This window comes from Anneissia japonica, unplaced genomic scaffold (assembly GCF_011630105.1).
Source record: "Anneissia japonica isolate Jap-2015-1 unplaced genomic scaffold, ASM1163010v1 scaffold281_len866295_cov195, whole genome shotgun sequence".
Taxonomy (NCBI): Eukaryota; Metazoa; Echinodermata; class Crinoidea; order Comatulida; family Comatulidae; genus Anneissia; species Anneissia japonica.
The window spans coordinates 763803-776635 of NW_022728190.1; the positions used below are offsets into that span (position 1 = coordinate 763803).

Here is a 12833-nt window from a genome sequence, read left to right on the forward strand (position 1 = left end):
TTTATTGAGTACACGAACGTTTTATATATATAGTAAATATATATATATATATACAGTATATATATAGTATATATATTTAATATATATTATATAAATACATTTGTGAGAAGAAAACTTCGAAAATGTATTATGACATGTTTTCTACAAATGCTTATTTGCAAGGTGTATAACTTTGAGATTCTGTTTGAACTCGACAAACGCCAGTCCGCCAAAGGATCGAAATTCGCTAGCTATAAAAATGCATAATTAATATCTATAGATTGGTTTAGCTGGTCGAAGTATTCCGCGTAGGAAGGTTAAATTTATTTATAATAGAGCATTAGTGTATTTACACCTGGTGCGGAAGAAAAATACAGACTACCCTTTCCGTACCAGGTGTAAAATTGCAAGGCCTCTAATAAGAATATAGCAAATGGCAAAACAAGGTGCCGAAAACGCTGTTGTCTAGAAATTCCGTAATAATTTATTATAATAAACGACCCGGGGTGTGTATTATTGAGAAGGGTTTTTGAGGGGGCGTTTATTCGAGAGAGGCATATGTTTTTGTTTTTGTGTAAAAAGGATACGTATACTCAAATAAACGCCCTTTAATTTCTCTGTAAATGTGGAACTACAACACATAATTACTGCTAAAAATGTGTTATTGCATGATCATAAAGACGTATTGATCCCAACCAGGTTAGAAAAAAATGTAATTCTACTGGAGTAGAACATTAATAGAATGTGTTGAGAATGATGTCGCTTCCATTAGATTTGTTTACATTTACTTAGGTGGCGTTTATTCGAGGAAAACATAAACACTTCGGTGCGTTAAATACGGCTATAGTTCAAAGGTCTCGGTGTTTGTTGTTCTGCTAGATATATTTTATGTAGAGTCAATGCAGGGCAGATTCAAGGAGCTGGGGAGCGGGGGGGGGTTCCTATTTTATTTTATTTTTTTTTATTAAAATGGGAAAAATGTATTCCAAGGGTGCCATACCGTCTAGAGAGGTGCCATAAGCCATACAAATTTGCACCTCAGTCCTACCATGGACCAGCGGCTTTCAAGTTGTAATGTTCAAGCATGGAGGAAATATATTAATACATTTCCTCCATGGTTCAAGTAAGTCAAAGAATCTCTCAAGAGTGATCATTAATAGGTAGGTTATCTTCAGTAACGCATACCAAGTATTAAATTGTCGATAATTTGATTAGTCGATGAGTTGACTACCGTCATCAATTACCAATGGAAATATTTTACCAATATGGTACCGTATGATCGTATCAATAGTATGGATTTGTTGTTAGCGGTATCGGCGGTCGACTGTTGTCAAGTAGATGCAGGATATTGCGTGTTGCGATGCTTTCGGCGTTACTGTGTTGTAATTCAATCATTTTACTTTTTTCACGTTTGAACTTTGTCCTCCTGTTTTGAAACCATACTTTTACCTGCAAAGAGATGGGCACTACATTTATATATCTTTTATATTTTCAATTAAATTATATCAGTTATTAATATAATTTCAATGATGAATCTTATAATAATATGTAATAAAAATAAATAATTTTTGTTTTAATAATGTTAATGATGATAATAATAGGCCTAATAACAACAATAATAGTAATAATGAAATAATTATAAAATCTTTAAGTATAAATTAGCGATAAAGTACGGTAAAATAAACACAGGCAATACAGTTTAATCGTACACAAAACTAGTGTTTATACTGATTTCTGGCCCTATTAATCAAAAGTGAATTATCTCACTGTTCCTGACGCTAAATTCAAGCTTCAAGCTGGACATTACGCAAAGTAGAGTGGGCGGGGGGGGGGTACACAGAAGGCTTGTGACTTGTGACACCGGAGAATATCACGATAATCTGTATATTATTATTCCATTCCATCAACTCACTTGAGTTTCTGTTAGATTTAGTTTGACAGCAAGCACGCATCTATCTTTGCCGACCAAATATTGGTTTTTACAAAATTCTTCTTCAAGTCTTTGAAGTTGCAGTGACGAAAATGACGTTCTTTCCCTCTTGGGGCGATCTAAATCCAATCCTTTGGGAAAGATCATCTCCTTTGTTTGACCATTGTGATCTGAAATTCAAAAGAATTTGAGTAATTTGTATATATTTCGATAAAGACAGTGTATATTATATCGGCTTTAACTCGAATATGACGAGTGATAGGGTTTTATAAAGAGATATTGCTTAAGCTTCATTCACACCTGTTCCGTTTAGCGGAACGGAATAGGTGTCCGGAACGGAATAGGTGTCCGTTCCGTGAAAAAAAATTGAAACTGTGTTGAAGAATGAAAGCATTCGCACTAAGTCCGTTCCGGGAAAAAAACAAACGGTCATCATAAAAAACGGACTTTAACCATGGACCTATTAATAGGTCCATGCTTTAACCCTTTTCCTCAATTAAGTGCTTGAATAAATTAGCTTGCTAGGTCTATCCACCAAGTTTATGTTAACTAGCTAGTGTATTGTCAATAAAACTAGTCTTCAAAGTACTAAATTTCCAGAGTGGATCAATAAGAGACCGATTGAAACGGAAAGGAATGTATCCCGGTTTACATTTAACCAATAAGCTGCATTATCTTCTTGACCTTATTTGCATAATTTCATTAATTTTTTTCCCGCTCTCGTACGAAGCCGAAGAGAATGGATTCTGAGTATGATTTAAAAATTGAAAAGTTGCTTTTGTTAATCGAAGCTAATCCCGTATTGTACGACAAGTCAAATGCAGACTATAAAAATGACAAGAAAAAGTCGGATATTTGGACTTGATTGTGAATATTTTTTTTATTAATATCAGCATCAATAGGTTGACTACAATACATGTTAAACTATGTTGCATATTTAAGAAAGTTAGTGATATACACTAATTAATTTGCATCTGCCTTATACAACCATAATATGTACATAAATTATTATTAGTTATTTAAAGTTCACATCATTTTTTGTCATGCTAAATAATATGCCATACTACTATGCAAGAAATTAGTTGTGTATGTTCAGTTCACACTTGAGAAGGTTGAAGGGACATAAGAATACAATAAATGCAAATTAAACATTAATGTATATGTTGTTATGCTTTTTATTGCATCTTAGATACAGGCTTGACCAAAACAAATTTGTCTTTGCCATGCAACCTGACCATTTGGGGAGTTAAAGTAATCTTTAAATGCATCCCGAATTTCTATTGCACACCTTCCTGCATGGTTTCCCATTTGCTGGAGTGGTTTCAATCCTTCACACTGAGCAAGTTCCGTGTCTTCAACTGGGTGGGTTCTTTTGTCTGATGTTTTTTTGATGAAATTGTGAAGCACACAAGCAGCTTGATAACATGATCAACGTTTTTTGGATGCATGTTAATGACCTTGAAAAAGATTCCGAATTTATCGACTAGCTGCCCGAAGACGTTCTCAGAAATCCTTCGGGCCCTTGAAAGTCTATAATTGAATAAACGTTTGGTGTCGTTAAGGTCTTTTCCTGGATAAGGTCTCATAATATTTTCCTTTAATGGAAATGCCTCATCCCCCAATATCACGTATGGCATGGGTCCTAGCTCTGGGGAACCTGATAAACTTTTGTCCTCCGGTATATCCAAACTACCATTTATCATGGCTGTGTTAAGTTGGCATCTGGCAAAAATTCCACCGTCACTATTAGATCCATAATTTCCAACGTCGATAAAGGAAAACCAATAATTTGCATCTACAAGTGCCATCAATACCACAGAATGTGTAGACTTGTAGTTCTAAAACAATGACCCTGAATTGTCGGGAGCCACTATTTGCACATGCTTTCTGTCAATGGCCCCAATGCAAAGGGGGAAAGTTCCATTTTTGGTCAAATTCTTCCGCGATCTCTTCCCATTTGGCCCGTGATGGTATGGGTATATGTTCCTCCTTTAGGTTCTTCCATATTGCCTGGCAGACCTCCGATATTATGGTGCAAATGGTTGACTTGCCAACACGGTAGGCGAAGTACATCGTTGGGTACGAATCCCCAGTAGAAAGATACCTATAATAAACCATGATATTATTGTATCGTCATTCATAATCCTTTAATACAATTTAATTGTTACTGTATTAATGGATGATAAAATAATATTATTGTTAAATAATATGTTAAATACAGTAATTACTACCAACCAGCATAGACAAGTAGACCAAACCCAGTACAGTTTCGGTTTTATTCGTAACGGAAGTTTACATATGAATAAATAAGTCTACTTGGACCCTACTATTTTTCAGAGACATTTTGCTATTGTCTTTGGATTTAATAAACACATAGGCCTTTTTTAAAGGTGATAATACAAATACTTCTTATCATTACCTGAGGCAAATCGATAAACGTTCTTCTGCCGGAATAGTCTTTCTAAGCCTAGTGTCGCATTTCTTTATGTCATCTTTAACTAAACTCAGAACTGTACCATATTGATGTGGGGTCATCCTAAAGTAGTTGAAAAATTTATCTTCATCAGTAGACAGATTTCGCTTCACTAAGGTTTCAAATTGCCCGAACTCCTTTCTTTCGCAGCAAACTTCATTTACCCATTCTTTTCTTTTCCTTTTTTTCGATTTATTACTAATTATAACGGCAAGAACGATGTCCTCATCGCTATCATCTGAAGAAGAAGGCCATCCAGAAACACCTGCCATTATGGTATTAGATAGTATTAGATTGACTGACCTGTTCGACCGTGTTCTTAGCGTTCAAACGGAATATATTTGAATGCTTTCACGCGAAACGGAAGACTAACCGGTGAACGGAACCGTTTCACGTGAAACGGAACAGATGTGAATGAAGTTTTAGAAATAAGATATCCACTATTTTCACATTAATTCTAGAAACTAAAATTTACAGTTAGAATAATAATAAACTCTTTAGGCTATTTATACACGGCAAAACCCAAATTCAACATAGAAAATACAATACCAAAAAAGAAATTGTAAAAAGTTGTTCTTCCTTGAGTCCGTGGTTCATTAATTAATAAAAACTTTAAAAAAACTCAACAACAATAATTATATAAAAATTAAAATATAAACAATATATTCATCACAATAAATATTATCAATAATAATAATAACAATAACAGCAGAAAATTACAGATAAAAAACCTATTCAATTTAAGTGACGAGTGATAAGGTTTAAAAAAAGATAATGTTTAGACAAAGCTAATAAACATAGGCCCATCATAAAGACATCCAGTATTCTCAATGACGAAAATAAAAATAACGTACCGATACGCGTTTCAAGACGTGTTATGTTGGGGTCAGGAATAAGCCTACGAAATACGCAAGTTTATCGCAAGTAAGTATATACGCTGCTGATTGTTAGACCTCAGCAAAATCAGGGGCTTGGATTTGCGGGACGTTCCCTTATTCGCTGTCAACCAAACCATCAATCACTCAACAGAAGTCGATAACATCTTTTGAAGACTTAACAAGATGATAGCAATTAGACTGTAAATGGCTAACAGACTCAAATAATAAAGAAGTTGTTATACAAATCGTTCTTTAATTCTATCTCTTATTTAAACAATGTTTATAATTTCCCTTGATTCTATTCGTCTGCCTAATCGTAGTTACAACCAACGTTATTTAATTCATTGACTTCCAACAATAGTCTGTTCGTTAAACGTGATGGACAGTTTAATACCCGGATGAAACTAAGCCTCATTAAACCATGGTTAAATCTAATTTGCTAGTTTTTATGTGTCTTAACACTTGAGCAAATCAACTAATGAGAGTAGACCCAAAGAACAATGCCCAATCATGGAGACATATATCTCCATAGTCCAATGGATCGTGATTTTGTTAATCTGTGTTCCTACTCCCCTCATTATCTTGTTTCTTGTTTCCTCATTTCTCAACAGGAATACGGAATAATGAGGATGTTGTTGGACTTTAAAAATAATGCTTATCACATGGTTATTGATTAGACGTTGGTGGTCCTACAGTATAAAATAAACTTCATTACTTTCAATGTTTTTCAAGTGGTGTCTCACGCTGACGTTTCTAACGGGCGCTAATTTCTGTCACGAAAGGTAAAGAAAACGAACTGGAAGGGCTATTTTCCTGGTCCTTTCCGAAGTGTCAGTCAAACCTAACAAATGACCAATCAGAACATCGTTTACATTACGAGCTTGCCCTCCAAAAACACATTTTACGCTAGCCTGGTTCTCACGAGAGCCTTAGTATCCGGATCGGGAGCTAACCGTTAGCGCCTGCGCGCGCGAGAACACCCGATCGGTTAGCGCTAACCATTAGCGGTATCCGGATACGCTAACGGTTAGCAAGCGCTATCGGTTAGCAAGTTGTGGGCGTTTCTATCATCAACCAATCACACGTACGCGTTTACAATTTCCAGTTTCTTTTGGCCAGTGATTCGATCATCATATTGTTGGTATCCGGATCGGGATTTTCTCGCATGGACGCACGACAGTTAGCTGCCGTGTGAGAACATAGCCGCTATCTTTTTGTGGGATCTTAGCAACAATATCCAAGGGGCGGGGCTTAGCAGAAAGGTCCATTGGATAGCGGTGGTTTACCTCCTGGCAATCATGTACAGCTGATAGCCACAAATAGGCCTAATACTGCTGAATTAATAGTCTGATGCCTAAACCTGAAAAAACAAATCCGCCTTTCTTGCATGTGTTGCGGTTACGTCAGAATTATCTTATTAACACGGGGATCAAAATTGAACTTTCATTGTACCACATTAACCTTAAATCAAGGAGAAGATTTCGAATATTTTATCAACTTTTGTGGTTTTTCTTTCATGTTAACAGGACTAATTTCTCAAAATCTGTTGTAGGCGACGCACAAGTGCCAAACCCAACATTAGGTTAAATGAGCAGAAGTAAGCTTCTAACAAAGGTGTGTCGCCTACTCATAACGTATCACTTTTCAATGTAAGCAGAGTGTATTAAACTCTTTAAAGTGCGAGACTTTTAATAACATAAACGAAGGGTATTAAACTCAATCTCACACGCTCCGGTGGGTTTCCGGAGACGGGAGCTAGAGCATGGCTCCGAACTGCTCTTATATGTACGAACTTGGGCCGGAATTAGTCAATTAACAGATTAATTAGTCCGTATAAGCGTAATCAAACCGTAGACTAGCTGGATTCGTGGTCTAACCTAATTATTTCTTTGATAAAATTTGGTCTAATTAAATGCAAAATGGTAAAATAAAACCTTATTTGCTGGGAAGACTGATTCGAATCTTAGTGAAATGGTGCATGGCGCTCACGAAAGTTTGCATGCCAAAGGCGCACCTTCACTGTTTTTTCACTTAACTAACAACGGTACATGAAGATTATATAATAATTAATATAATAATAATAATGATAAACATAGTATTATTATTATCATTAGCAAAATTATTATTAATACTATTATTTATTATTATTATTATTATTATTATTATTATTATTATTATTATTATTATTATTATTATTATTATTATTATTAATAATAATAATAATAATAATAATAACCCGGTACCAGCAACTCTCGTCGTCCACTACAGGGGCTCATTATTAATATTTAATATTCATCATTAATAATTATAATGATAGTAATGATAATAATAATAATAATAATAATAATAATAATAATAATATATGATAATAATAAATAATAATTAGTGTATATTTATGAAACAAATAATATATCAATGAAAACCACTGACTAGATGAATGACACAAAATATATGTAGAAAAAAGAAAAGAATAAGAAACTAAAAAAGAAAAGAAAGAGAAAAGGCAATGAAATGAAAGGAAGGAACAAGAAAATAAAATGTATTAGAAAGGAAAAGAAAGAAAGGAAGGAAAGAAATGGAAAGAAGAGCAGGAAAAGAAAATAAAGAAAGGGTAAAGAAAGAATATATAGGGAAGTAAAGATACAAAGACATGAAATAGGAGATAAAGAAACTTCGAGTTACTGTAAGCCTATTTTTGAAATGAATCCTAACTTTGAATAAATCATTTTAATAATATTTATATAGTAGCTATTCATTTATTTATTTAGTTATTTATTTATATATTACGTGAATCGTTAAATAATTTCTCACTTCCGGCTGTATAAGCACATAGAGATCTTTGCCTAAAATATACAATTATTTATTATTTTTTTATTTATTATCTAATACAATTATCAAGCATGTATATCATGCTGGTCCTGGTGGGCTTGTATTCAACTTTTTTGAATAAAGTGTGCCAGATACTATATTAATTATATTATTATTATTATTATTATTATTATTATTATTATTATTATTATGATTACAAGTATACAAGACAATACTTGTATTACTATTTTGAAGATATTTATTACACATTTGTTCGTCGACTTTTATGAATAAAGTGTGCCAGATACTATATTAATTAAATTATTATTATTTTTATTACTATTATTATTATTATTATTATTATTATGTCTACAAGTATACAAAACAATACTTGTACCACTATTTTGAAGATATTTATTACACATTTATTCGTCGAACGAATATCTTGGCGTCAAAAACATGTAAATAAATAGGAAAAATATTCAGCGGTTGAAAGGTACAAGAAAATCATCCACAGGCAAAAAAATCGTTAATAAACGATTGTATATAGAAAAACAACTTAATACAGACACAGAATACAGTAGGCCTACTAAGATATTATTTTGGCAAATCACTGGGTCATGATGCAACAATCGTGCAAATTCATATTCCCCCTTCTCAAAACTATTTCCAATATAACCAATATTCCTGTGTTTCAAAGTGTTTTTTCGGTTGGTAAATTTGTATTTTTGCTACAATCCTGTCTATTTTTAGCTGTCCTTACAGACTTTGCTTTTTACGGATTTTGTCATTTTAATAGTTAATAGTACATACATACATATATATACATACTTACACCTATAAATATACATGCATACATACATAGATAGGCCTATATATAATTTGTATATTAATACAGTATTTTCATAGAAAAGAAAATATATTATGCTATTATTGCTTGATTGGTTGATGATACTTACCTGTAAATTGAAGAACACGGCAATACGACGATTCATTTGAAGACGTTACAGCTGGTTGAATTTCTTCTAGTTCACCTTCCATTATTTTTAGTACCTCTGTCGATGTGGTGTTAACGTCTGTATTGTTATTATCACAGGTAGGTAATACAAGAGGCAACTTCATTCCCTTTTGTTCCACTGCAATCAACTGATTTCGGACTGATTTTTCCGAAATGCTTTTATTTGTTATCAATGGATTTCGTTTGTTTGGCCAGATTTCGTCCTCAAACCACCTAACAAATGGTCGTCTAACTATCCTCCCTTCCATTAATAGGTAAAGTAATCGTGAAATATCGCGTAAACTTTATTTTCGGATGAAAACCGGACGTTTGCGAGCGCCTTATAACGTAGATGCGATTAAGACCAGAATGCCCTACTATTACTCCTTCGTCTGAAAATAGAATGTAAGACCCAGAAAATGGTTCCGATGAAAATGCAGTACTATTTGATGATTAAACAAAGTATCACACTTAGTTTTAATCTTAATGGTTATATGCATGTAACTGTTTCTTTATCTCGTGCAAGGGTAGTTAAGCGTAACTTTTGACGGGACTGTGCGTAGCCCTTGCGTCTGCCTGTTTCCAGGACGGTGAGCAACAAATTATGCTTCTTAATTATACTTTCTTAATTGGGCGTTCATTCTAGAATCAGCTCAATGCGTTAATTGCCCGTCAGTTTTCAAACTTCTGTGATCGTGGAGGTATGGCAGGTGATTTACTTGAGTGACAAATCGCCAAAGTGCTCAAGTACTTCACAAGCACCTCCCTCATGTAAATTAAATGGGCGGAGCTTAAAAATAAATGATGTCATGTCATTTGTAAATAGGTGTGGGTTTTGATTGGCCACAAGAGCACTGGTAGGTGTCAAAGAAGCAAACATGAAATGACTGACAGTTTTAAAAATATCAATTTAGGACTATTTTCTGTTATTCATAAGGTCATTCAACGAAAGAATGCTTTTGTTCATTCTAATTCTGAACGTATTGATCGTAATTTCAATAAGTTCACACTACAGATTATAATACACACAAAAAATGTAAAATAGATCTATATAACGGATATAGGCCCCCTATATGATTATAGGACTAAAAACTTCAAAATTAAAATTAAGCGTCACTTCCGGTAGGTTTGCAAGTTGTCAAACAGGGTCAAGTCAATAAAACTCTAATGTGATGCGGGTAGGGCCCATGCGTTTTTTTTTTTCGGAGTACTGTAAAATTAATCCAGGTCTGGACTTCGTGTTTCTAATAATGAGGAATTATGGTATTTGTTAAAACTGACCAAGGGACCATGGAATAACAAGTTAAGCACCCCAAACAACAAGTTACTTTATCCTCACTCCGGATCAGGAAGTATCGATTAAGTTCAATTCCTCTCAAATTCAATTCATATATTATTTTGTTTGTAACTGTAAAACAGAATTGAAACCGATTGAGTACTCTATTTCAGTTTCGATGTCTCTTGTAACATGAGTTGATAACATAACATGAAATGATAAAAGAACTAGTTCTACTCAACTCAACCCAGTGTTTTCCTGTATACCGTACACGTTTTTTCACAAACATTTACAAACTCATTAACTCACCCTTGTGTAAGGGGTATACTGTTGAAAAGTACTCGAGACAAGACCCACTATAGCCTTTATCCGCGCCTTCCAAGGATAATGTGTTCTTCAGATTTCTGAATACGCGTTCGAGTGCCACCGGCGCAAAAATCGTTCCGGGTTAATTGTTGGTTTTTAAACCCATGCCTTAATGTTTTTCGTTTTCATCTTTTAAACACCTTGTTAGTATGATACTTGATATTTTCCTGGCTGTACTGAATAGTTCGTGTGTATTTTAATTTGTTTGATAACACAATGTTGTAGAGTTAATTGGTCTCATTCAGAGAGATCACTACAAGTTACAAAATAGGCCCGTAACTTTTCACACACAATCGTTCAGTACATTATAAAGGACTCAGAGTTCAAAACAAAAAAGCAAGATTTCAAAAGGATGAGCAATATCTTGTACTCAAACTGCATTCGTACTACAGTATTATATTATTAATTCAATTATTACTGTATATGTACCTTTGATGATTTACATTATATTTATTCAACAGTGTTAACGGCTAACTTCCTTCAATATCATATATAATATACGACAGTATTTCTAGCCGTATTTCCAGATTTATCTGGCCGAACGCCCTCTTGAGGCATAGCATTGTGTAATACAATGTTCCCGACGGGTATTTGGACCTGTTCAACAATGAAGCCTTCGTGGTCTAGTGGTTATGACGCTCGCCTTGTCAGCGAGAGGTCGCAGGTTCGAATCCCGCCTGAGGAATTTTATTACACAATGATTTTTCATAGGACTTTATTCCCTGAAACGCTACAGGGTAGCCTACGATGTTCCATCATGTCCTTATTAAACACTGTATATGTACCTTTGATGATTTATATTATATATATATATGTTTGCCTTTCAAACTTATATATATATATTATTATAATTATTATATTGTAACTTGTATAAAGAAATCGTACTAAATAATTCATTCTGCTTGTAATTTAAGGTCTAACCCTCACAACAACGGTGTTTTGACAAGCCGTGTCAAGAAATAACAATGACTAGTCGAGGTTTTCAATTTTAATCTTGTTTAGGGATACAATGAAGCAATCGCATTAGTTCTTGTCAGTTTTGTATTAGCTTTTGTTTAGTTAGACCATGGCAGACGGATTTGAAGGATGTCGGATGCGCTATAGTTCGAGGAAGGACAAGGGGGTTGTCTCCTACTGGGCATGTGCAAAACACAGTTTTCTACCTGGTTAGGGATATTATGCTAGTCAATAGCTGAGCCTAAACCCTCCCAGCATGCCGTTATAGTAATGAGATCATTAAACAATGATGACTGACAGAATGATAATTTATAAGCACGATAGGCTGCGCCACCAACAGGTCTAGACCTAATCTCATTTTTCCTCTACGTAGTTATGCCTACTGATTATTTATTTTGACAAAGAATTGTTGCCTGCGCTAAACGAACTTATTTATGTATTTTCATGGCAACAGAAAGCACGAGACTCGTCAATAACAGGTGAAACAATACCGTACTCAAGAAACTAAGGTTTTGGTAGTGGAGTATTTTTTAATCGGGGAGAAAAAAGATGGTCACTGGAATTGGAAGGCATGCATTCACCAAGCCATAGTTCCACACCCTGTCAGTACTGTATTATGAAAACAAATCCAAAAAACTTACGGTCCCACCATTGAAGTAGTTCCTCCCCCCCCCCAAAAAACAAAACTGTGTTCTCACCAAGTGTTCCTTGATGGGAAGACCGATTATAGATAGTACAAACAGGTTTTCCCGACTTTAAAATGTTGGACATTGTCAAGAAATGAGTTGGTCTTTAAGGATGGTTTTAGAGCATGGGTAACAGATAAAATTCTGTACTGGGTTTCAATTAAAATTTTTATGGTATTCCTTAACCAATAAATTCTACATTTAATCTCACAAATAAAAATGTTTGCTATATAGTTTCGAATGACTTCTTTGATGAGTTGGATATGAAAAGACAAGTCAGGTCACGACAAGTCAGGTAACTGTGCTCATGAGGTAATATACTAAACAGAAAATTTGCTAAGTGCAGTGACCACGTCAAATGTAGTACATTATTTTGTTCATATTGCACGGATTTTTATTGTTCTACCATTTGGTCACAAGCTACAGCGTACTATTAATAATTTGAGAGCGTGTTAAGAAAATTGTTTAAGAAAACTATTACGA

General features: G+C 34.3%; 2 protein-coding genes across 2 annotated transcripts; both read right to left on the bottom strand.

Moving 5' to 3' along the window:
- Positions 1-665: 665 nt before the first annotated feature.
- On the bottom strand, positions 666-9788 carry LOC117114010 (ventral anterior homeobox 2a-like). The gene is made up of 3 exons (XM_033257536.1): positions 9028-9788; positions 1892-2079; positions 666-1428 (listed from the first exon to the last, which is right to left on the bottom strand). The coding sequence occupies exons 1-3, from the start codon at positions 9332-9334 to the stop codon at positions 1264-1266; spliced, it is 660 nt and encodes a 219-aa protein (XP_033113427.1). The 5' UTR covers positions 9335-9788; the 3' UTR covers positions 666-1263.
- Positions 2089-5222, bottom strand: LOC117114011 (protein ANTAGONIST OF LIKE HETEROCHROMATIN PROTEIN 1-like). Its single transcript, XM_033257537.1, has 2 exons — positions 4329-5222; positions 2089-4013 (listed from the first exon to the last, which is right to left on the bottom strand). The coding sequence occupies exons 1-2, from the start codon at positions 4652-4654 to the stop codon at positions 3800-3802; spliced, it is 540 nt and encodes a 179-aa protein (XP_033113428.1). The 5' UTR covers positions 4655-5222; the 3' UTR covers positions 2089-3799.
- Positions 9789-12833: the final 3045 nt, after the last annotated feature.

Bases quoted from the DNA above. Each gene is read 5' to 3' on its own strand.
- LOC117114011 (XM_033257537.1), bottom strand. From the start codon at position 4,654: ATGGCAGGTGTTTCTGGATGGCCTTCTTCTTCAGATGATAGCGATGAG. The intron at 4,014-4,328 runs GTAATGATAAGA...GGTTTATTATAG, and splicing joins CGTTTATCGATTTGCCTCAG to GTATCTTTCTACTGGGGATT.
- LOC117114010 (XM_033257536.1), bottom strand. From the start codon at position 9,334: ATGGAAGGGAGGATAGTTAGACGACCATTTGTTAGGTGGTTTGAGGAC. The intron at 2,080-9,027 runs GTAAGTATCATC...TTTGAATTTCAG, and splicing joins CCGTGTTCTTCAATTTACAG to ATCACAATGGTCAAACAAAG. The intron at 1,429-1,891 runs GTGAGTTGATGG...ATCTCTTTGCAG, and splicing joins TAAATCTAACAGAAACTCAA to GTAAAAGTATGGTTTCAAAA.